The 25316-nt window shown below is 44.0% G+C and overlaps 1 protein-coding gene and 1 pseudogene across 2 annotated transcripts in view; one reads left to right on the top strand and one right to left on the bottom strand.

Moving 5' to 3' along the window:
- The window catches only part of CXADR (CXADR Ig-like cell adhesion molecule), a 43414-nt gene extending 29241 nt beyond the window's left edge, over positions 1 to 14173 (bottom strand). The window contains exon 1 of one of the 2 annotated variants that reach the window (XM_066620902.1): positions 13823 to 14173. In XM_066620902.1, coding sequence (XP_066476999.1) covers positions 13823 to 13883 — 61 coding nt within the window. In that variant the 5' untranslated portion in view covers positions 13884 to 14173. The remainder of the gene's footprint in view (positions 1 to 13822) is intronic. The other variant, XM_066620901.1, reaches the window with a different exon arrangement.
- An 8727-nt stretch (positions 14174 to 22900) lies between these two features.
- Positions 22901 to 23017, top strand: LOC136647287 (5S ribosomal RNA; annotated as a pseudogene).
- The last annotated feature ends 2299 nt before the right edge of the window (positions 23018 to 25316 follow it).

Genomic DNA, 25316 nt, shown 5'->3' with positions numbered 1-25316 from the left:
TTTCAGTTTGCTCACAGTGTACGGCTGTACAGAAGAAACATCTCTTTGCTTACACGTCATGTTGTTTAACTACAGTACATTGATCAAACAATACAAACAGCAATACAAACAGTGTGTTGTTGGCATCCTTCAGTCTTGGAAGACTATGATATCTCGCTGTGAATGGTGGTTCTGGAACAGAGTGTCCTCTCCAGTGCGCAAAGCCTGGGTAAAGTAGATATGGAGGATAGACTGTTTCCCATGCAGCAAATCCTCCCTCTCCACATTGCTGAAATGGTCCAATGGAAAGGCAGAGGCCAATACGGTTGGTTCCAGCGGTGTCGCAGGAGTTGCCAGAACGTGACTGTGTTCAGCCATGGACTCCCTCAGGGACTCCGGCTCCGGATTTTGCCTTGAGGTTGACTCCTGAAGCCTCTTCCATAACTGGATGTAGCCACAAGGCAGTGGAGGTTTGGGATCAGAGTTTTCCTTCTCTCAGATGAGCTGCCTTCTCAGGCTAACGAGTCCCACTTACCTGGTGGCTGTTTAGTCGCCTCTTACGACAAGTACAGCCAAACTGAGGGCCTATTCTCAGTTTGGCTACAGTAATACAAACAGTATGTCAAAGCAAAGTCATTCTTGAGAGCTGCTGGTCAAGTTTTACATGAGAAACAGCCTCATTCTCTCACAAATGGTGCCTTGAACTTCCTTTGGGTATTTACTGTACTTTTGCAGGAAACAAGGGATAGGAATTCAGCAGAACTAAGCATATGTCTGCATGGATGTGTTTTGAAGTACATGGCAACCTGGACTGGCTACAGACTGTGTGCCCTGTCTAGGGCTCCATTTATTCTATGGAAGTTAGTACTTCATTAAAGAGGTATTCATTTTCCTACAATCTGTGTAAACTCTGTGAGGAACAGAGTTCTGTCAAACAGTATACTGTGACTCCCATTTGTGAGTGAAGCTACTGAAAAGGTAAGAGAATTTGTCCAAATACTATAAGTAAATTCTAAGTCTGAGAGCTATAGCAATGCACCATTCCACATAGTGCATGCAAATTTATTTGTGAGACTTTTGATGCAGTTAACAATGAGCAGACGAAGGAGAGAGGGAAGAGGTACAAAATGGTGGGAGGCTGCAAGGCAGCTACAGTAACAGAAGATGGCTCCTCAGGACCTGGAGGGCAACAGAGCAATGGAAGCAAGTCTATTTCCATGCCCCTCTCACCTAAAAGCAGGAGTAAATTAAAACTAAAAATAATATAATCTAAACATACTAAATTTATCCAGTAGACTAGAAACTTTTCCTCAAAATCTATACCCTTGGCTATTCATGGTCTTGCTTAAGTGCATCAGTGGTTCCAAATTTTCATTTGGGACACTACCCTCTTAAGGAGGGTAGCAACCCAACCAGGGACCCATAGGTACCATTAGTATGTTTTATCTTTTGCATAGTTTTGAGGAATGGGAAATATTGTACCAGGATATACTTGGTGGTGCCTTGGTATCCACTGATTTAGTATCCACTGATCTGACTTACCACTGAGACCAGGGTCCACATTTAAATGCCTTGTAACAAGTGAAAAAGCACCAAACTCCAATTTCCTAACCTTGCACTGTTAAACCACATTGGCTGCAAGCTTCTCAGGATTAAAGATAGCTGTAAAGACCCACTTCTGGGTTTCTTGCTCCTCCATTGTTGCCACAGAATGCATCTGTATAGACGCTATACTGCATTCAGCCACTAGATGGGGTGAATAGTGGAATATAATTTAATGAAATTATTCCATTAGGAGCAATGGAGAAGCAAGAAACCTGGAAGTGGGTCTTTAAAGCTATTTTTTCCACTGATTTTTTTTAATCCACTAGGTGTTCCAGAATGGAACCCTCAATGGATAATGAGGCACGACCTGTATAGCTTTTCTTTGGGATTTACTTCAATTTGATCCTTTGAACTTTACAACATGATATCTAGGTGGCCTAGAATTCTAAGCAGACATTATCCTAGGAAGTTGTAATACATAATTTTTAGTTATCTTTACGCAGCAATTCCGGAAGCCCCTGGATCTAAGCAGATGTACCTGTAAACCTATGTACATGGTAGGGAAACCCACCTGATTCCCCCTGCCCCAGCCATGGGGCAGTGTGGTCTCCTTTCACTTCCAGGTGTGCACTATTTAGGTCGATTAGAGTGGGTAGACTGAACCACCCTGGAAACACCGAGAAGGGGAATTCATGGTACGTATTTCCAAAGTCCCCCAGTGTTTCCAGGGCAGCCCAATCTTGAGTATGTCAGATATATCCAAGCAATGCCTCCTTGAGGGAGGGAACTACAATCTGATCCCCCTTTTGAAGTACATGCCATGGGTCAGCAGAGGCACAGAATTTGACCTTATTGTGTTTGGTGAAAATGACCACAAAATTCCAGGTTGCTGCTCTGCACACAGATGTAGGTGTCTGTGTATACCAGAACACCTTGGTGTGTAACCTCTAGTTGTAAGGACTGTAGTGCCAGGAATATAGCCCAGGGCTCAAGGAACTTTAAGCTCTTGGATACTTCTGAAGTAGACAAAACAGCTCAAGTTGCCATGTCCCTCAGATGGGCTCCCTACCCCTGAAAGCTGGCATCTGACAAAATCAGGATCAATGGTGGGTTCTGGATTGGGAATTTCAAGTTCAGGTGGCTCCGTTCTCCATAAAGGAAATGAGGTTGTTTTTGACACTTCCCTCAGATTTCTTACAGAAGGCCAACACCAAACATTGCCTTACTGCCAAATCTAATGAGAAAAGGAACAAACTATCCCCATTCTTTCATAGCAATAGGAAGAAGAGGGATGTTCTTTCTCCTTTCAGTCTTTTTTGCTTATTTGTTTGTTTTTGCAGGAGAGAGCAGCAGCTCCATGTCCAGAAAAGTCAAATGTGCAGAAAAGAAACCACCTTCATTTTCTCTTTACTCCCAATGGAGGAAAAGCATCATAATTTTTTTCCTTTCAGAGGGGTAGCAATATTAGTCTTCAAGGTGTTACTGAACTTGTCATTTTCTCTTGCAATCAGAGTTTTTTGGGGAATAAACTAATGGGAAGGCAATAAGACACCCCCTTCCCGCTTACCAGAAAGGGAAAAAAGGGGTTCAGTTTAAGGAAGAAGCAGGGACTTCTCTCATTCAAACTAATGAGAGGATATCTAGAAACTGTTAAATGCTGTTTCTGACCTTCTCTGAACAATACCAAACGGGAGAGAGGATCCTCCCACTAACCCAGCAATTTTCAACCACTGTGCCATGGCACACTGGTATGTCATAAATGGTCTGCAGGTGTACTGCAGAAGTTTGGGGGAGAGTCATATTTTAGTAGGGCCATTGGGGGATGTAGGCCTTTGGTTGGCGGTGAAGTGTACATTGTCAATTGTCAAAAAACAGATGGTATGCCTTGATAATTTTAGCACTTTCTCAGTGTGCCATGAGATGAAAAAGGTTGAAAATCGCTGCTCTAACAAATATCATAACCAGGTGTAAGAACACATAGATGGTGGCTACCTAGCAAAGTCAATGGATCCATGGATTTCTGTATCACTCTCCCTAGAGGTTTTCAAAAACATGCATACATACCTATAGCCATTTAACTTCACACACAAATGGTAGACTGAATTTAATTCCTAATGGGTGATAATTCAAATTATATAGACAATTCAGATATTATAGTCCCAATGTGAGACTTAACAAAACTCTTTCATGAGGCAGCCATAATTTTTGCTCGTCTTTAACGCATGTATTGGTCAATTACAGGGGCAGACTGCACACTAGTACTAGCACCTGCCAAGAATGGAAACTTAGTCTCTCCTGTACAGGAGAGACTGACTGTGCAATTAGGTCAATGCATGTGAAAAGTATCTCCATGCAAGGGTTGCAATTTCTGGCAGTTACTTTCGTCCCCTTGCCCTGGGTATGGGAAGCAGCCCTGCAATTGAGCTACTCTAATACAGTATTTTAGCTGACAAGGAAAATGCATTGAGCTCTGTGGACAGTGAAACTGAGCCGCACTGCATGTTTACAGGAGTATGTGACCATGCCCGAGCCTTTGAAGGGCAGGTTGAGAGGAGTGTAGTGCCATGAGAATAGTACTGCTCCATCGAACTCAGGCCCCAAAAAACACTTGAGAAGTTTCCTACTCCAAGCTGACAAATGTACTGTACTGTATACAGCCCTATGGAAAGCAAAACTAGGCCACACATGTGTGAGCAAACGTATCTTGATTCTTATCAAAGAACAGGCAAAGGGGAAAGCAAAACCACCAGAATGATTCTGATCAAATGAATGTGGCGCTCAACAGCCCCTTCAGGAGGTGATCCCCCACCTCCCCACCCCCAGTAAAAAAGGATAAAAACAGAGGCCTGAGTTGGTAAGATGAAAAAAAATTTTTTTTTTAGTCTCACAAAGCTTGGTGGGTCCCAATAATGTGTTGTTTTTAAAACGTGGATCCGGGTGCTAAAATATTTGGGAACCACTGATCTAATACTGTACACAAAGACAACAGGAAGGACAGTAGGTGGAGATGAAAACAGGAGCATGGCAATCCAGATAGTAAATTAGTTGTTCAGCAATCCTTAACTGTCAAGGTATCATTTGAAAAATATACCATATACTGCCTTTTGAAGGCCTTAATTTACAACCCTGCATGAACATTAGTAAACAAAATGGTGCATCTGAATCATCACAATCCTTGCAGTCATATTCGTCGCGACTTGGATGCCACATTGACAATGCCTGACGATGTCCCCTTGGCAACTGCTTGTCCAGTGTTGTGGGATTCTTTTCAGCTTGTACAGCCTGAGGATGTGGACAGACTCCTTTCGAGTGTGAGACCATCTGCCTGCCTGTTTGACCCTTGCTCAGCTTGGCTGATAAGAGCTGCCCGGGGTGGACTGGCTGAGTGGACGGGGAGGGTGGTCAACTCTTCTTTGATGGAGGGGACGTTGCCGCTTTGAAACAGGCGGTGGTTCACCCCCTCCTGAAGAAGCCCTCCCTGGATTCCACTGTGTTAGATAACTACCGGCCAGTCTCTAACATCCCGTTTCTGGGCAAGGTAATTGAGCGGGTGGTGGCAGCCCAACTCCAGAGGGTCTTGGATGAAGCAGATTATCTGGATCCTTTTCAATCTGGTTTCAGGCTGGGCTTTGGGACAGAAACTGCCTTGGTCGCCTTGGTGGATGACCTACGCCAGGGACTGGACAGGGGGAGTGTGTCCATGTTGGTCCTGCTGGACCTCTCAGCAGCTTTCGATACCATCGACCATGGTATCCTTCTGGACCGATTGGCCGAGTTGGGAGTTAGAGGCACTGTTTTGTGGTGGTTCCACTCCTACTTGGAGGGTCGGTCCCAGATGGTGGTGCTGGGGGATGCCTGTTCGATACCCTGGCCTTTGAGGTGCGGGGTGCCGCAGGGTTCAATTCTGTCCCCCATGCTATTTAATATCTACATGAAACCATTGGGAGAGGCCATCCGGGGGTTTGGAGTGGGGTGTCATCAATATGCTGATGACACCCAGCTCTCTCTCTCCTTTCCTCCAGATTCCGAGGTGGCGGTTGGGGGCCTGGAGCGCTGTCTGGAAGCAGTGAGGATCTGGATGGGGGCTAACAAGCAGAAATTAAATCCGGATAAGACAGAGGCCCTCCTGGTTCGGAAATCCTTGATGCAGGTGCTGGACTATCGGCTTGCTCTGAATGGGGTTGCACTCCCTCTGAAGGAGCAGGTCCACAGCTTGGGGGTCCACCTGGACTCGCAGCTGCTCCTGGATTCCCAGGTGGCGGTTGTGGCTAGGGGGGGTCTTCGCTCAGCTTCGGCTGGTGCGCCAGCTGCGGCCGTACTTGGATCATGCAGACCTGGCCACGGTGATCCATGCTACGGTGAAATCGAGGTTAGATTATTGTAACGCACTTTATGTGGGGCTGCCCCTGAAGCGGTCCGGAAACTGCAATTAGTGCAGAATGCGGCGGCCTGTGTGGTCACTGGAGCTAGGCGGTTTGACTCTGTCAGCCTGCTTCTCCGGGGGCTACATTGGCTGCCCATTCGTTTCCGGGCCCAATTCAAGGTGCTGGTTTTGATCTTTAAAGCCCTATACTGCTCTGGGCCAGGGTATCTTAGAGACCGCCTACTTCTGCACAATCTGGCTCGTCCTCTTAGGTCATCAGAGAAGGCCTTTTTACAAGTGCCGCTGCCTAAGGAGGTACGTGGGGGGGCGGCAAGAAACAGGCCTTCTCAGTAGTGGCACCAACGTTATGGAACTCCCGTCCTCTTGACTTGAGAATGGCTCCCTCTCTTGAGACTTTTTGGCGAGGCCTGAAGACCCTTCTGTTTAAACAAGCCTTCTGAGTTCATGGCCTTTTTAACATCTTTTAGTATTTTTTACAGGCCTGATTCCTCTATGATCTGCTGCTTTAAAACAGTCTTTTTATCTGACTACTGTTTTTATGGTAACTGTTAATGTGTTTTTAATATGTTTTTTATCTGTTGGTTAAATTATGTTTTTAATCTGTTTTTAACATGTTGTAAACCGCCCTGGGTCCCTTTTAGGGAGAAGGGTGGGATATAAATAAAGTTTATTAATTATTATTATTATTATTGCATGAACATTCCTTGTTAGTCCCTAGAGCTAGTCAGATACATATGCAAATAGCAGCAGTGCAGCACAGCACTTCAATCTTGTTTGATGAACTTAACACACCACCCAAACTGGTAGGATTAATGAGTATCAACAAGGAATTAATAAGGTGGCTTGCCAGAAGCATGGTAATATACCTGCAGACCAACCTTTTTGTTTCACAGGCACTTCTCATACACAACCATATGCTATTTGTGGCAATTCTGTTAATTGGTGTTATTTCGTTATCCAGCACCAAGACAGGGGCAAGAGGACAACATCTCAGCAAAGTCTCACAAATGCTGCTTTTCCAGAGGCTCACAGCATGTTGCAGTACTGTATAGCTAGCAACTACCTTAAACTTATGCCTCCCCCTAAAGAAAGCTTTACTTTTTTTCCCTCTTGTTCTTCTTGATCAAGTTCAGCTGAAGATTGTTCATCTCTAACTCTCAAAAACACTTTCAGAGTAAGAGGCAGGCCATCTGCCTTAAATCTGAAAGCACTCAGCTCCATCTCCGGATGGAATTATTTGGAAAAAAATAAGTTTATCCTTTCCTGTTTATTTATGCTAAACACTAACAGGATTGCCCCTTTTCTCCAGCTGGAAGAGAACGTTTTGAAAGGGAATAGATTGACAAAAATGGTTCAGCAATTGAGAAGCTGCTTCATTGGGTAGAAGTGACTTTGGCACCACTTCCTGTCCCATTTAGTTTAGTATGTTTCAAGCATTACCTGCTCCTTCCTACTTTTTTGGAAGCAGGAAGGATATGGCAATGAATAAGTAACAGAGAGAAAGTAGGGAAGGGGACACAGAACACAGTTCTAAGAGTTCATGCTTTGCACTTGGAGCAGCCCAGGTTCAAGTTTTAACATCTCTAAGGAGCACTGAAAATGACCTCTATCTGAAATCCTGGAGAGCCACTGCCAATCAGTATAAAGAGGCAGAAGAGCCAAGGACCGACTCCCAACCTCCTTCCTGAGCAGCTTCTTCTGAGCACATCTGACTGTCCTTCTTCTATATCAGAGTTTCCCAAACTGTGGGTCATGACCTCCCCCTGCCCTTGCTCCAGTTTGACTCCAAATCAGAGCCATTTCAGAAGCTGATTACTCATCAGAAGAGTGGGGCGGACTCATCTAAGTCATGCCAGACCAGCAACCCCACTCTACCAGCATTTGAAGACCTCAGAATGGCCCGCAGAAGCCTTAGAAAGCCACAACCAGTTTACTTCCGAAAACCAGAAGAGGCTTTCCAAAGCTTTTGCAGACCATGCTGAGGCCCACAGAGGCCAGCAGAGTAGATCACCGGCCCAATGCAACACAGAAGAGGGCCCCCCCCCCACTCTTCCAGCATCTCACTCCCTTGTCATGAACTACCACATAGGACAAGGGGGATTGTGATGCCGAAAAGACTGGGAACTGCTGTTCTATTCTGATCACAAGAAAGAGACTACTAGAGCCATGCTCAACCATCAAGCCAGTATAGAAGATAGGAAATGTGTATAGGTTGCAGGAGGTGTGGTCTAGAGGTTGAGCTGTTGCCTTGCCTGAAAAAGCGAAGGAGGATCAGTTGCTTAGATTGGAGACTGAGAAGCTACTGGCATGTCTGAGTGGAGGAGTGAGCTGGCAAAAAAGGGGAGGATAACATCTGCACTATGTGGGGAAACACTTAGAGAAATGGAGGTTCTATGAGATAGTCATGGAATATTACTTGTAAAAATCTAACTGAAAAATGGATTAATGATCAGCCTGCCTATGTAAACTGCCTTGCATCTATTGAGAAATGTGGTATATAAATATTGTAACAAATTAATATAACCCAATTGCTTTAGGCAAGCCTCCATAATTGTAAACCAAAGTACATGAAGAACACTGCCATGATCACTGGGAAGTCATTATGGATGGTGGTAGTGAGTAAGTGATCTCCAACCATTCATTCTTATCTCAACCTTTATTCTCATTGATCCTTGAATATCTTAGATTTTTCTTCCCCATAACTGACCTTGTCATATTCAGTTTCCTTATATTCGTCATCTTTTCTACCTCTGCTCTCCTCATTCTTACTTTCTATATCTCCTCCCTCACTTTAACAGCTTTTCCATGCTCCATCTTCAGTTCTTACATTTTGATATAACAGGCAGAACTCAAAATGAATCTAATCTACTGAATAGGTTTTAGAAAACATTGACAAAAGTGCTGTCCCTGTTTACCATAAACATGTATCACCAGGACTCAGCACATTTTGAGGATCAAGACAAATGTCCTAACCCAGAAAGCTTTTGGCAAAGTACGCAAGAGTCACTCTAGTGCACGTAGTTTTCCCAGTATCTTCACGAGAATTTTTCTCTAATCTTCTAAGTCAGTGGAAAAGCAGCACAAGTGCAGGCCAGATCATGCTATAATTAAGCCTAGAGGATCTGCCATCTCATATCTAGGTTGTGCTACAAACTCCTGTGACCACTCGCTATGTCTGTGGCTGCCTATGTTCCAGCCACTTGATTCCCCCCCCCCCCAAGGAAACCAGTAATTTTCAGAGAGGAGAGTTATGTGTTTTACTATCAGACAAGCGTTTATTAAAAATCCTTCCTATACCTGCTGATTGACTCTTGAAAACCAACCCTTATCCTCATTTTTCAGTTTCAAATGACAAATCAGTTAAAATCCTAGTGACAAATCAGTTAAAAGCCTGCAAAGCGGGGGGGGGGGGGGGAAGAGGCATTGGCAGAAAAGAATCAGTGAGGGGGAGGAGGGAGAAAAGCTTATGCGTTGCCTCCCTGCTGATTCTACCATAGCAATAACATGGTGATAAAGACAACTTACAAGGAAAACATGAGATTCTCAGACTTCTGTAATTCCACTCAAATGCTATTATTACTATTTGGGGGGGGGGGTGGCAACAGGGAACACAATTAAATTTCCCCTTTCAAAGGTACAGAAGGAGAGGACAAACACAACAAGTCACATGACCTTTTTGTTAGTTTGCAGCAGCCAATACAGTTGCCAGTTTAGGAATTTAAAACTGTGAACACGATTATCTACAGAGATTTAGGAAAGATTAAGCCAAGGTCTGAGATAGTGAAATTCAGTACTTTCCCTTGTTTGTCAAATGAGAAAAATGCCCAACAACTTGTCGTATTAATAAAAGGTTCAATAAATTCAGTAGCCTGCTCAGCAACCACCTTCCCACAATCCAATCAACACTCCTGAGTTTTAAGGGGAAATTCAAGCTCACAGATCAGAAGCCATCACCCTTTTCCTCAATGGACAACTTAGCAGCTTCTGTCCCATATACTTCATTTTTAAGAGGAAGTGAGGGGAAAGAAACTCTCCTCCTATTCTCCCCATTCTCGGAGGGGGTGGGTGGGGCAGAAAGCAAAATGGTAGCTTCCCTCTCTGCTATAGTATTTTTGAGAAACCAAAGAACTGTTGATGGATTTTTTTTGCAAAAGCTCACATTGTAGGAAAGTAAAGTTGACCGTCCACAGACAACTTGGATAAAGAAAAGGAAGGTAAACACCTATTCCTTCCCCCAAGTCCTCAGCAGAGACCACCAGAAGGGAGGATTCTACAATGGCTTGGTTAGTAAGCCAAGTCAAAAGTTTTGGACTTGTGGACTTCTGGCTATACATCAATGTTCTTACTCACCATAAACTTCGGCTCAGTTCATTTAAACAGATTGTTAAAGGGAAAACATGTTGAACACCACACAGTGCAATATCATTCTACTAGAAATAACTATGTTGTAACATTTTGGAAGGAAATCCTTATTCGAACCACCTATTTTATACTTTAAAATTAGGCTTTAAATGAAGGTGAAAATATGGTACTGTACTTAATATCAGAGACCAAATAAGACAAATTGCCTTTCTCCTCATTTTAAAAATTCATCTGTGGTTTGATCACTACTCTGCAGTAAATATACTGGTTTCCAGTTCTAATTTGTTGTTAGAACTTAATATATTGCTTTAAAATTTATGTGTAAAATTATCTGATGACCACACAGATTTTTATCTCATGAGTAATGTGACATCAACAATGGCATAAAATATTTAAAACAGGAAACAAAGCACTAAAGAGTGCTGAAAAGCATTTATTTTGCATAGCTCTTAACCTCACAGGTGCTGCACATATTGAATCCTGAATATTGCAGTGCAATTTAATAGCTAGGTTTTGAGAAGAGGAAATCATTACAAGCCAAGAAAAGCAATTTCCTCAAATGGCATACTACACTTAGGCTACAATCCTATCCATACTTTCCTGAGAGTAAGCCTCACTGAACACAACAGAACTTACTGAGAAGACATGCATAGGATTGTGCCCTCAGTACCCCTTGGTTAGCTGTAACATTTGAACCAACATAAGCTTGCCTTTTGTACAAAAGACAGCACTGCTCATACAGTGATCTAGGGCACACTCCTAACCAGGTCTACTCAAAAGTAAGTCCTATTTTGTTCAGTGGTGCTTACTCTCAGGAAAGCGTGGTTAGGATTGCAGTCTTAGTTCTTTTCTGTTAATAACAGCAGAGGCACACTTCCAAAAATCATAAACAAAACATTCAACTTCTTAACAATACTTACCAGGCTGAACAGTTATGACAAGGAATGACACCTAGGCTAGCAGATCCATCTCCAAAGTTGTTTCAGCACTATCACTACACTGTGATAAGTAGTCACATTATAGTAAGACTACTTTCAATGAAAGTTTTCTTACATCAATGTTACTTTCTATGTGGATATTACTTCCATTTAGGAAACAAACATGGACACTTGTGTGCACTGTAACGTGCAACAAATGCACACATGTATTTTGACATGTTACCCCTTGGTTAGCTATATCATTTGAACCAACATAAGCTTGCCCTTTGTACAGATAAAAAGCAAATTGTTCCATATGCGTATGGCAGCAACTATCAAATAGGACTGCCTTAAACTCTCGGACTACTGGTTCACCAATGCTGTCTACTACAGTTAGCAGACAGAGATCTTTCGTAACACTGTCACCCATTCCAGAAATGTGGGGACCAAACCTGGGACCTTCAGCATACAATGCTTATACTGTATGGCAGAACTACATTTCTTAGTAGCTTTGGCTGTGGCACTAAAGTAGATACACACAGTAGCATACTGGGGGGGGGGTGTGATCTACCCAGAGTGTCAAATACGCCGCTCAGGCTGAAATCCTATCCTCATGTTCCTGGGAGTAAGCTCCATTGACTATAATGGAACACTTCTGAGTAGACATGCATAGGATTGGGCACTCAGTGGCCAGTAAACAGGGATCAAAGAAGAGGCCAGGACTACCACCACTTGAAGCAAAAGGCAGACCCGTTCTCCATCTCAAGATCCTCAGAGGAGGTCAGGTCTACCTGAGGCTTCAAGTGGCCTGCCCTGGGTGTCAATTATACTAGATATGCCACTAAATACACATGTTTGTCTAATACACAGTAGACACTACACAATAGACACTAACAGTCTATTTACACAATAGACACTAAAAGTATTTCAGCACAATCCAGTAAACAGCATGGGGTTTCCTATACAGAACCAATAACCCTTGTAGAAAATCAGATCTCCTGAAGCAGGACAAAGCGTATAGGGACCATCTGCAATCAGTCTAGTTTTTTGACAAAGAACATATCTGTTCTCAATGCAGCTACGGATAATTCTCTTTATGTAAAAATGTACAGCAAAACTTGTTTTTGATTGGCTTTTGAAACAGTATAATATCTGTGGTGACAGTGGAAATATTTAGCCTTTTATTTGATCATTTGGTTAATGCAGTCTTTTCATATTTTTGTTTTATTTGACATTTTACTGTGATTTGTTTTACTAAAAGAAGAAGAAAACTGGTTTATTTCACTTTTGGGTTGCCTTAATCACAAGAAAGATGAGGTAGAAAGGTTTAAAAAAAAATTCCAGTCACTACTAATCTTCCCATTGCTCAAATGGTTGAGTTCTGAAGAAAACAAAAGGAGCCTTGAGCCTGCTGACAATAAAAGAAAATGCCTTCCAGTTTCTACCAGAGGCCCTGAAACCCTGGGGGGAGGAAGAAGAGGCATATGCATACACAGAGGACCATGCTTCTGCCCTTGATCACCCCTAGAGAACATAAGAGATTGCAAATGAGTCTTGCCCCTCCTCCTCCCACTACTTCACTGAATCCTTTGGGCACACTAGATTTGCAACTGACAAAGCTACAGACAACCACCATCATTTTATGGCGAATCTCCTTTGCAAGCATTTTCTACTAATCTGGGCACGGCACTGCCATACATTATTGATCACTGTAGTCAGAAAGTGGCTACAAATTAGAACCCAATCCTATGCATGTCTACTCAGCAATGTTCCATTATAGTCAGTGGGGATTACTCCCATATAAGTGTGGATAGGGTTGCAGCCTTAGCTCCATAAAACGCATCTTGCCACATGATACAGGTGTTGGTGTGCCTTTTTTTTTTTTAAAGAAGGGCTTAGAATATTCTCCCTTCCCCAAAAGCAAGCCAGGAATCAGAGCCCAATTCTATGCATGCCTACTCAGAAGTAAGCCCCATCAGACCCAATGGAGATTACTCCCATGGAAGTGCAGATAGGGTTGCAGCCTTAGCTCTGTAAAACACATTTTGCCACATGATCCAGGTGTTGGTGTGCCTCTCTCTCCCTTTTTTAAAAAGAAGTGCTTGGAACAACCCCCTCCCCAAAGGCAAGTGGAAAAACATACCTTTAACACAACACACTCACACACACACAGCACCTACACAAAAGAACAAACCCCGCCTGGCTGGCTGCTGAGTGCAGCGAGGGGAGGACTTTGCTGTGGCGCGTGCGGCAGGGAAGCGCGCAACAAAGCCTTACCCCGGGTGAATCCCCAGAGGGGGAGGGGGGAGAGTTCGGGGTGCCCCCTCAGCCCCTGTCCCTGTGGGGGGCACCCCGGACTCTCCCCAGGGTGCCCCCCCACAGGGATAGGGGCTGAGGGGGCACCCCGTCTCTGCGCCTTCCCCCCCCCCAGAGTAGGACGAGGGGATGCCAGCGGCGCCTCACTTTTTGAGCTTCTAAGGAGCGCCGTCGACGGGAGGCAGCGCCTCTCACGCCCCCCTCACAAAGGAGGCTCGAGCGCCGGCTCTCCTCGACGGGGCGCTCCCCGCCTTTGTTCCCTTCACAGCCTTCGTGGCTCCGGCGCGGGGGGGGGAGAAGAACAGGGTGGCCCCGTTACCTGAGGACAGGAGGACGCTCCCCAGGAGCGGCAGCAGCCACAGCAGGCGCGACGACTCCATGGCGGGAGGCACGAGCGCGGCTCTCCGAGCTGGTTCTCCACGGGCGCTCTCCGCTGGCTGGCCACCTTCTCCTCCGCCCCCCAGCCCAGCAGGTGAAATGGCCGTCACTTCCGCCCGGCCACAGCCCCGCTGAACTTGCACACTCGCCGCTCGGAGGGAGAGGCAGCCGGCTCCCGCGGCGCTCCTCTCTCTGGCTGGCTGGCGCACGCCCACAGCGAGAGGCGCCTCCACGCAACGCCCGGGCAGGGCAGCTCAGGGGACTCCCTCAGTGAGGCCGGCGCGGGAGCAGCGCCTGCCTCAGTCCCTCTCTGGCCGAAGGAGAGCCGCCCCCGCCCTTCATAGGGATTTGCTTCCACGCTGGGAGGTCTGGCGGCTGCTGGAATCCAAGCCGTTTCTGCGCAACGTTGCGGCAACGCAACGGGGATCAAATGTGTACACACCTGTGGGTCAGGGAAGTGCGGTGGGTGAGGCAGTGCCTCCCCACCAGAGTCCTTTGAAAAGTGCCACACCCACCACCCACACCTGGTGGTGGGGAGGCAGATAAGGCAGTGCCTCCCCACAGGAGTCCTTCAAAAAGCACTGCGTCCACAACCCACTTGTGGTGGGTGAGGAGGCAGGTGAGGCAGTGCCTCCCCACCAGAGTCCTTCAAAAAGTGCTGCACCCACAACCTACACATGGGGGTGGGGAGGCAGGTGAGGCAGTGCCTCCCCACTGGAATCCTCCAAAATGTGCTACTGTTGTGTGGGGTGCCTCACCTGCCTCCCAACCCACCGCACATCCCTGCCTTGGGCTGGCCAGAAATGGTTAAAAGCAGAAAACCAAAACCTGTTTTATTTTCTGGCTGCCAGTCTATACACACCTTCCTGAGGGTACACTCCACTGAACACAATGGGACTTTCTCCTGAGTGGGGCATGCACACAGGGCTGTGTGGTTGTTGTGTATGTGGCACAAAGGGAACTAGGCATACCCACACAGCAATGCTTCCCAGCCACAGCACAAAGCAACTAGGACACACACATATGGACAACAAACAGAGGCACACAGAGCCCTGAGTGAGGATGTGTCTGGCTCAGCTTTTCAGCTTTTGTTTTGTTTTCCACTCTGACAACAGGGATAGCCAAAAAGAAGATCTGGAGATAATACTCTCTGGGGCTATAGACAGTAGTTAATCCTACTGTAGTGTATAGTTAACCCTCCCCACAAGGGCCACACCTCTCTCATCTCCTACAATACAGTCCCTTAGGAACAAAAGAGCTGTTACAAGGAAGAACATATCCACACAGAAATACTCCAGGCACATGCACATTGTATGCATGTGCATACATGTATATGCATGCATGCACATTGTATTTAGAGCTCGGATAATTAACTTCCTAACTTTCCACTAAATTATCTCATACACAGTTTAATACATGGGGTTAATTTCTCAAGTGAGAGGTGCCAAGCCTCAATGACAAGAAGTAGAACCCATATCCAATCCCTGATATGTAAGGGCAGGAAGAAATTCTGCTCATGATCTAGGGAATTATTGTCCAGTTGTTGTTTTATTGTCTACTTGTTGTATTGTACAGAGCCCTTTCTTTGAAACAAATTTGGGGGCTAAATCTGGCTCAGATTAATCACTCCCTCACAAATGGAATTAGATTCCTACAGATACAATTTATTGAACCAAGCATGCTTACACTGAACTAAACAATACTTGTCAACAGCTACAACAATCCATGTACCTACAACTGCATTAGAAATACCTTCTCCCCCTGGCCACACATCTTAGCAGCCAAACCACTTTAAGAGAAAAATTAGACCTTAGGATCCTTGTTTGGTTCCCAGAAGCCTCATTGTAATGTTGCCATGAATAACAGCCCAATCCTATCCAAACTTTCCTAGGAGTAAGCTCCACTGACTCTAATGAGACTTACTTCTGAGTAGACATGCATAGGATTGGGCTGTAAATCTCTCAGAGTGTTCCTTGGAGAAATCACAACATAAATCAGTTACCACTGAGTAATTTCTAGATGTCCAAGGTCCAGGATCATATATATCATTGGGACCAAAAATATTATTCACCTTTAAAATACAAACAGATTACAGTAGGATGGTCAGTAGGATTTAGGTGTTTATGTGTTTATTGCTGCAATCCTAACCACACTTTCCTGAGAGTAAGCCCCATTGAACAAAATAGGACTTACCGGGTACTTCTGAGTAGACCTGGTTAGGATTGTGCCCTATATCTATAATCTATATATCTATAGCTATGTAATTGTCACAAATTTCTGTTTATTTCCTTTGAAGCTTGTCCTACCAAAGAATTAACAGTATTTTAGTCTAACAGCAACCCTTTAAGTAAAGCTGAGCAAGAGTGATTTGCCCAAAGCATGGAATCCTGTTGATTTACTAGTCAGGCATCACTCTGTCCCCCAACTTCATTGACTGACTCCAGACACACAATTCAAGCTGCCTCTGTGTCAGCGTCCCACTCTTGGTCCTGGGTCAGGGTAGCTCTGTCGCCTTCCAAAGCTGCCTTTTATCCTTGGATGTCTCATGATCCAAATGCAGCTCAGCTGTGAGCTACCTCATTAGCTCCAAATTAGGCTCAGGTGAGCCATCCCTTCAGTCCATGTCCATTCAAAGTCCCATCAAGGTCAAATGAAGCTCAGGTGTCCATCCAGGTCTCCATTGGCCTTGATTTATTACAGCTGTGGAGCCAGCCCTGCCCTTCCCAGAGCTGTCAAACAGCTGTCAAAACAGGGAATAGCTGTCAACACCACATCATCCACCTGATGATCTTCTGATCTTCCATTACACCCTCCCAGCACATCTGCTACTGCTGTTGGTCTGAATGCCACTTCCAGATCGCCTGCAACGTCTTTGGAGCAGTGTGGAAGTGGCAAAAATAATGTAAGCAAAAACACACACATGAGATAGGAACTCAAGATAGGGAGTCAAGTCACTCGAATCCCAACTCTTTTTTAGAGTCACTGACCCCAAATTGTGAGTCAAGTTGGGGTCAGCAATGACCATAACTCAAATCAACTCAAATTGTAAAAAAATGCGTGTTTGCACAACTCAAGACAAGGCAATTTGAGCCGTGTTCCCATTCCTTCTCCCTACACACCTTCCAAACTAACACGCACATGTGTACCAGGCTGCACCCAAAATATTCTCCAACACCCTGCTCAGGGTCCAGAAAGAATATACTAAAATGCCTCTGAGCATACTAAGAATGCCATTCCTTTTTATTGCCAACACTGCTCATTCACATGCACATATATGTTCCAACATGTGTTCATACAAACACACAGTAAATTGAACCAAAGTGAGGGAATTTTAGAGCTAGAGGTCAAATTCAGCAGCGTCTGACACTTTTTAATTGTTGACATGAGTGAGCAGATAGTGAGCAGTACAAACAACTTCAAAGTGCCTCAAAATAACTACCAGTAACCAGAAGACTGCACTTTTCAAAAGAAGTTTATTGAAGAGATATAGATAACAAGGAAAAGGCACATTTACTTTCAGTTACTTTGCTTAAGAGATCACTTACAGAGCTTTAAATGGTATTTTCCTTCTTTCATAAATCAACCTTAGGAAGACAACAGTAATGGAATTGGTGCCTAATCTGGGTTTTTCTGCTTTTGGTGTACTAAACATTGCTGCACAGAGCCCAAATCTCATATTGCAGCACAGAAACATTCACACAATCCCATCCACAGGAAAGATCTTGCTACTTCTTTAAGTTTGGTTTTCCGTTTAGGCATTTTACCCACTTGCTTTGTTTTTGTGTTATTCTCTGATCTGTAACTTGAAATGTAAGTAGTGATGGAGAGATTAGGATTGTCTGGCCATATCACAGTGAATGGGGAGGAAGAACACTAAGCATTAAACCTCCTCACACATTCTGGAAGCTGCCTTTCTTGGTTTGTTGTCCAGTGCAGAGCAGCACAAGCAAAAGACAGAGAATAACTACCCTGTCTTGGTGCTCAAATCACATAGAGGTGATAAACAGCTTGTACCCACCCACCCCACAAATGGATCAAAAACACTCAGTCCCGCTGAGGGAGACAGCCTCCTTCTTTTCCCTCCCCAAGTTGTCTGTGAAGATGAGGTGGTTTCTTTTTCCATCTGGGTCTGCTTCTACTAGAGCAGTGTTCTTCAACCTTGGGGGTCAAGACCCCAATGGAGTTGGAAAGCCTCAGTTGTCGGATTATGGCAACTCACTGGCACAAGAAAGGTTGAAAACCACTGGGCTAGAGCACCGCCAGGTAATGCTGGTGGGTCGATGGTGGCTATCTATCTATCTATCTATCTATCTATCTATCTATCTATCTATCTATCTATCTATCTATCTATCTATCTATCTATCTATCTATCTATCTATCTATCTATCTATCTATCTATCTATCTATCTATCTATCTATCTATCTATCTATCTATCTATCTATCTATCTATCTATCTATCTATCTATCTATCTATCTATCTATCTATCTATCTATCTATCTATCTATCTATCTATCTATCTATCTATCTATCTATCTATCTATCTATCTATCTATCTATCTATCTATCTATCTATCTATCTATCTATCTATCTATCTATCTATCTATCTATCTATCTATCTATCTATCTATCTATCTATCTATCTATCTATCTATCTATCTATCTATCTATCTATCTATCTATCTATCTATCTATCTATCTATCTATCTATCTATCTATCTATCTATCTATCTATCTATCTATCTATCTATCTATCTATCTATCTATCTATCTATCTATCTATCTATCTATCTATCTATCTATCTATCTATCTATCTATCTATCTATCTATCTATCTATCTATCTATCTATCTATCTATCTATCTATCTATCTATCTATCTATCTATCTATCTATCTATCTATCTATCTATCTATCTATCTATCTATCTATCTATCTATCTATCTATCTATCTATCTATCTATCTATCTATCTATCTATCTATCTATCTATCTATCTATCTATCTATCTATCTATCTATCTATCTATCTATCTATCTATCTATCTATCTATCTATCTATCTATCTATCTATCTATCTATCTATCTATCTATCTATCTATCTATCTATCTATCTATCTATCTATCTATCTATCTATCTATCTATCTATCTATCTATCTATCTATCTATCTATCTATCTATCTATCTATCTATCTATCTATCTATCTATCTATCTATCTATCTATCTATCTATCTATCTATCTATCTATCTATCTATCTATCTATCTATCTATCTATCTATCTATCTATCTATCTATCTATCTATCTAGGTCATGGCAAGAAAGAGTTTGAAGACTACTGTGATAGATAATACATCTTCCTTCCCCAAATAGATCTAGTTCTGTTTTTTCCAACTTCCATCCCACAGTGAGAGGAATTTCTCACTGTCCTCAGGCGAGGAGGCAACCCACCAAGTTTGCTGGAGGCTGCCCAAGGCCATCCTGGAAACTGCACAAGTGAACAAGGATTATCCAACTTCAAGGCCAAAATAATCACCACACCCACCATGTTACTCAAAAAGAAAGATATGTTGAAAGGACAGAGAGAGAAGAGAGAGCAGTGTGTGTGTGTGTGTGTGCACACTGACCCAAAGAGAATAAACGCTGAGCTCAGCTATGATAATTTTGCTGACAACTAGGCAGAGATAACTCTCTATTAACTAAGCCTTGAACAATCCAATGTCTTCATAGATTTTTGTTCTTTTCCAATGTTATGAGACGAGGTTCAACCTGAGTTTGAGTGGAAAAGGAGAAGGAATTCCTACTTTGTGATTGACATTAGTTGTCGAGATTGTGTTCTGTCATGTGCTGTATCTTCATTTTGTGGCTACTAAATGTCATCATAACTGCAATATGCTTTGAACAACCAAAACTACATTCATTCGTGATTGTCAGCAAGTAGAATTTTCCAGATGCTTGTGCAGAGCTAATAACAGGCATCTGCTAAACCCTGGATATACAAAATGTGAACAAAAGAATTGCTATATAACCACATACAAAACTGGCAGCAAACATATCCCTTTTAGCTTTCATTTATTCTCTTGCAGAGTTGGCAATTCTACTGATATCCTTCAGGTAGAGCCACACTAGAACTTCATTTCAACTGTCTCTCCCATAACATAGTCATAGTCATGCTGTTCACATTAAATTGTTTGCCTTTGTCTACCCACAGAACTAGTTTGAAGTTAAAGGAGTAGCATGATCAGTAGTCTATTATGAGAGCAGTATATACTGTAGTTCATTGCAGATGCTGCAACTCTGGGAGGAGATATGCAATGCTGATTCATGTACAGTACAGTATACACAACTTTCTGTAGCTTTCTGTAGCTTCCAAGCATTTATGAAGAGTGTTCTGACAGCACAAAGCTATGCATTTCTATTCAAAGGTAAATCCCCGTTGATTTACTTCCTAGTACATGTGTATAGGATTTCAGCCTGAGGCAAGTGTGCAACAGGCAGAAAAAACAGAAGTTGGGATGAATGGCATCCCATTTTAGAATACAACTACAACTTTTAGAATACAACTGCTCCTGGTTTGTGGTACACTGTGCTATGAGTTGATCTTTGGAGGCCTGGTAATCAGGTTTTGAGACTATATGTTGAACTGTACAGTATTTTGGGCTCTTTCAATTCTATGATTTCATTAAAAATTATAACCAGAATTTAATAAGGAAAGCTTTGGTGAGAAAATGGGGCCAGAAGTAAAGATAGATAAATAGATAGATAACATTCATTGGCATCCTTCAGTCTCGGGAGACTATGGTATCGCGCTCTGAAAAGTGGTTCTGGAACAGCGTCTAGTGTGGCTGAAGAGGCCAATTAGAGAGTGACAATCCCTTCCACACTGGGAGAAAGTGTAGTCTGTCCCTGGTCTGTCTCCCTGGCTATGGGCCTTCCTTCTTTGCCTCTTTGCCTCAGTCTGTTGGGCAAGTGCCTCTTCAGACTGGGAGAGGCCATGCTGCACAGCCTGCCCCCAAGCGGGACGCTCAGAGGCCAAGGTTTCCCATCTGTTGAGGTCCATTCCTAAGGCCTTCAGATCCCTCTTGCAAATGTCCTTGTATCGCAGCTGTGGTCTACCGGTAGGGCGCTTTCCATAAGAACATAGGAACAGCCCCACTGGATCAGGCTATAGGCCCATCTAGTCCAGCTTCCTGTATCTCACAGCGGCCCACCAAATGCCCCAGGGAGCACACCAGATAACAAGAGACCTGCGTCCTGCTGCCCTCCCTTGCATCTGGCATTCTGACATAGCCCATTTCTAAAATCAGGAGGTTGCACATGCACATCATGGCTTGTAACCTGTAATGGATTTTTCCTCCAGAAATTTGTCCAATCCCCTTTTAAAAGCATCCAGGCCAGACGCCATCACCACATCCTGTGGCAAGGAGTTCCACAGACCAACCACACGCTGAGTAAAGAAATATTTTCTTTTGTCTGTTCTAACTCTCCCAACACTCAATTTTAGTGGATGTCCCCTGGTTCTGGTGTTATGTGAGAGTGTAAAGAGCATCTCTCTATCCACTCTGTCCATCCCCTGCATAATTTTGTATGTCTCAATCATGTCCCCCCTCAGGCACCTCTTTTCTAGGCTGAAGAGGCCCCAACGCCGTAGCCTTTCCTCATAAGAAAGGTGCCCCAGCCCAGTAATCATCTTAGACACTCTCTTTCGCACCTTTTCCATTTCCACTATGTCTTTTTTGAGATGCGGCGACCAGAACTGGACACAATACTCCAGGTGTGGCCTTACCATTGATTTGTACAACAGCATTATAATATTAGCCGTTTTGTTCTCAATACCTTTTCTAATGATCCCAAGCATAGAATTGGCCTTCTTTATTGCTGCCTGCTCCTATACGAAAAGCATTTACGGCCCTTCACTTTCAATGTATGCCATCGGCCTGGTTGGAGGGGAAATATAATAATACCCCCTTTTATCAAAGAGTTTGTCTATGTGGACTAGGGGTTATTGATGATATCTTTCACTATTTATTTAATTGTCCCTTGTATGAACATCCTAGGATTCAATTTCTTGCTGGTATACTTAGATTATTGCATGATAGACCCTTGCCTGCTCAGCTATGCAGTTTGCTTGTGGGTACAGATGTTACTATCACCTATCAAGTAGCAGAGTTTGCCAAAGCCGCAAAAAAGATCCGTGCAAAACTCCATAAATCTTAAGGATGAGTGTTTTTATTGGTTATTGTTATATATTTTGTTGTTGTTTTTCTTTTAATGTATTGCGACGACCTATGGTTTTAAGCAAATAAATTGAAACTGAACTGCTGTTTGCATGAGTTCTCCATGAGTTCCCTTCATTGAGTTCTCCATGCATGAGTTCATTCCCTGCATGAGTTCTCCATAGAGGAGATCCTTTGGGATCCGACCACCACCCATTCTCACAACATGACCAAGCCAATGCAAGCGTTTCTGTTTCAGCAGTGCATACATGCTAGGGATTCCAGCTCGTTCCAGGACTGTATTGTTTGGAACTTTGTCCTGCCAGGTGATGCCGAGGATGCATCGGAGGCAGCGCATATGGAAAGCGTTCAGTTTCCTCTCCTGTTGTGAGCGAAGAGTCCATGACTCGCTGCAGTACAGAAGTGTACTCAAGACACAAGCTCTATAGACCTGGATCTTGGTATGTTCCATCAGCTTCTTGTTGGACCATACTTTCTTTGTGAGTCTGGAAAACGTGGTAGCTGCTTTACCAATGCGTTTGTTTAGCTCAGTATCGAGAGACAGAGTGTTGGAGATTGTTGAGCCAAGTTACACAAAGTCATGGACAACCTCCAGTTCATGCGCAGAGACTGTAATGCAGGGAGGTGAGTCCATATCCTGAACCATGACCTGTGTTTTCTTCAGGCTGATTGTCAGTCCAAAGTCTTGGCAGGCCTTGCTAAAACGATACATGAGCTGCTGAAGATCTTTGGCAGAGTGGGCGGTGGCAGCTGCATCTTCAGCAAAGAGGAAGTCACGCAGACATTTCAGCAACTGTTACCCTGCAGATGCCCGATCTCGTCTGATCTCGGAAGCTAAGCAGGGTCAGTCCTGGTTAGTACTTGGATGGGAGACCGCTTGGGAATACCGGGTGCTGTAGGCTTATGCCATAGTCTTTCGAGACTGAAGGTTGCCAACCATTTCAGCTGGACTTTGCTCTCAGTCTGGAGAGGTTGAAGAGCTTTCCGTCTGATCTGGTCCGGAGATAGATGCCTTCTGTTGCAGTTCCAAAGGCCTGCTTCAGCAGGTCAGTGAAGAAAATCCCAAACAAGGTCAGAGCGAGAACACAGCCCTGCTTTACTCCGCTTCGGATGTCAAAGGGGTCTGATGTGAAGCCATCAAAGACTACAGTGCCCTTCATGTCCTCGTGGAAAGACCTGATGATGCTGAGGAACCTAGGTGGACATCCAATCTTGGGGAGAATCTTGAAGAGGCCATCCCTGCTGACCAGGTCAAAAGCCTTTGTGAGATCTATGAAGGCTATAAAGAGTGGCTGTTGTTGTTCCCTGCATTTCTCCTGTAGCTGTCTAAGGGAGAATACCATATCAGTGGTGGACCTTTTGGCTCGGAATCCTCACTGCAATTCTGGATAGATGCTCTCTGCAAGTACCTGGAGCCTCTGTAGTGCAACTTGGGTAAACAGCTTTCCTTCAACGCTAAGGAGAGAGATGCCGCAGTAGTTATTGCAGTCACCATCCCTCATGTCCTGTGGTACTCCACCTTCTCTGCAGCAGAGACAGAGGATTTCATGCAGCTCAGTGGCAATGATCTCTTTGCAGCACTTTAGGACCTCAGCAGGGATGCTGTCGTTCCCAGGTGCCTTGCCAGAAGCAAGGGAGTCCAGGGCCACGTGAAGTTCTTCTAGGGTTGGTTCACTGTCAAGCTCCTCCAACACAGGCAGGCAGTCAATGTTGTTCAGCGCTTCTTCGGTAACTACGTTTTCTCTGGAATACAGCTCAGAGTAGTGCTGCACCCAGCGTTGCATCTGCTGCGCCAGGTCCTAGATGACCTCACCTGTGGCTTTTGGCTTGATAATGGGCCTTTGGCCTGATCCAGCAGGGCTCTTCTTATGTTCTTATGTTAGTCATACTTGTACTGAAAGAGGTTGAGTTTAGTCTCCCAAGTACACAATGGGGAATAACTACTCCCAGGAAAGGAGCAAAATATATTGATGAAAAACTGTGGTGGTGACAAAACACCTCATTTTACTAATGTGACTTAAGAGGTGGGCAGGGTTTCTTTCAGGTCCCAAACCTACAGTACAAAAACCACATTTCTTCCTATCTTCTGGAGATCTGACCCAGTCAATGAATTGTTATCTAAGAAGGTGTAGTTTCTACTAGTTTAATTGTTTTATTGGTCACCCCTGTGGTAGATGTCTCTTGATGATGAGAGCCAGGATGCCTCCATTTCTGCTGCAATAATGAATACATGAATGCATCCTGGCATATTTTTTGAAATCATTGGTTACTGTAAATAAAGCCGTAGCTTTTACCTGCCAAATCTGAGTCCCTGTTTTTGTGATACAATTACAGGGGAAGTGCTAGATGCATGTCATTTTCTCCAAAAGCACAATTGCAAGTACTGTTCACCCTTTACAAAGGCATTCCCTCTGCTTAACAGCTTCTTTATCTTCTCTTCTCAATCAAATGTTTGTGTAAGGTTTTACTTATGGATTTACTGTGACTTTTTAAAAAGGTGCCTGTTTTTCTAGAAGAAAAACCTGATGGATTACAAGAAGCCCTTATGATTTGCCAAATCACACTGCTGATCAGTTTTAGTAACTGAATAAGTTCTAAAGTAGATTTTCTTTAGCTGCTTTAGACTTGACATTAGGTTTCTAAAACATTTACATCTTCTTTTAAAGCAAACTTCTTTATTTTTCTTTGCTGGACATGCACTGTCATGCATAATACGCATTTTTAAAGATAAGACCCACAGTAGCCGTGGGTAGTCACAGGTGGCCTCTGTGGGCCTCAGAAAACCCTCTGGAGGCAAAGGGAGCCCAGGCGAAAGGAACTGAACCCCCACAGATACCAGGGCTCACCTGTATAGGATTCCTGTCCACACTTACCTGGGATTAAGTTCATTGACTTTTGTTGGCAACCTTCAGTCTCGAAAGACTATGGTATCGCGCTCTGAATGGTGGTTCTGGAACAGCGTCTAGTGTGGCTGAAAAGGCCGATTCGAGAGTGACAATCCCTTCCACACTGGGAGCAAGTGCAGTCTGTCCCTGGCTATGGGCCTTCCTTCTTTGCCTCTTAGCCTCAGACTGTTGGCCAAGTGTCTCTTCAAACTGGGAAAGGCCATGCTGCACAGCCTGCCTCCAAGCGGGCTGCTCAGAGGCCAGGGTTTCCCACCTGTTGAGGTCCACTCCTAAGTCCTTCAGATCCCTCTTGCAA

This window comes from Tiliqua scincoides, chromosome 3, assembly GCF_035046505.1.
Source record: "Tiliqua scincoides isolate rTilSci1 chromosome 3, rTilSci1.hap2, whole genome shotgun sequence".
NCBI lineage: Eukaryota > Metazoa > Chordata > Lepidosauria > Squamata > Scincidae > Tiliqua > Tiliqua scincoides.
This window is presented reverse-complemented; position numbering and strand designations above follow the sequence as displayed.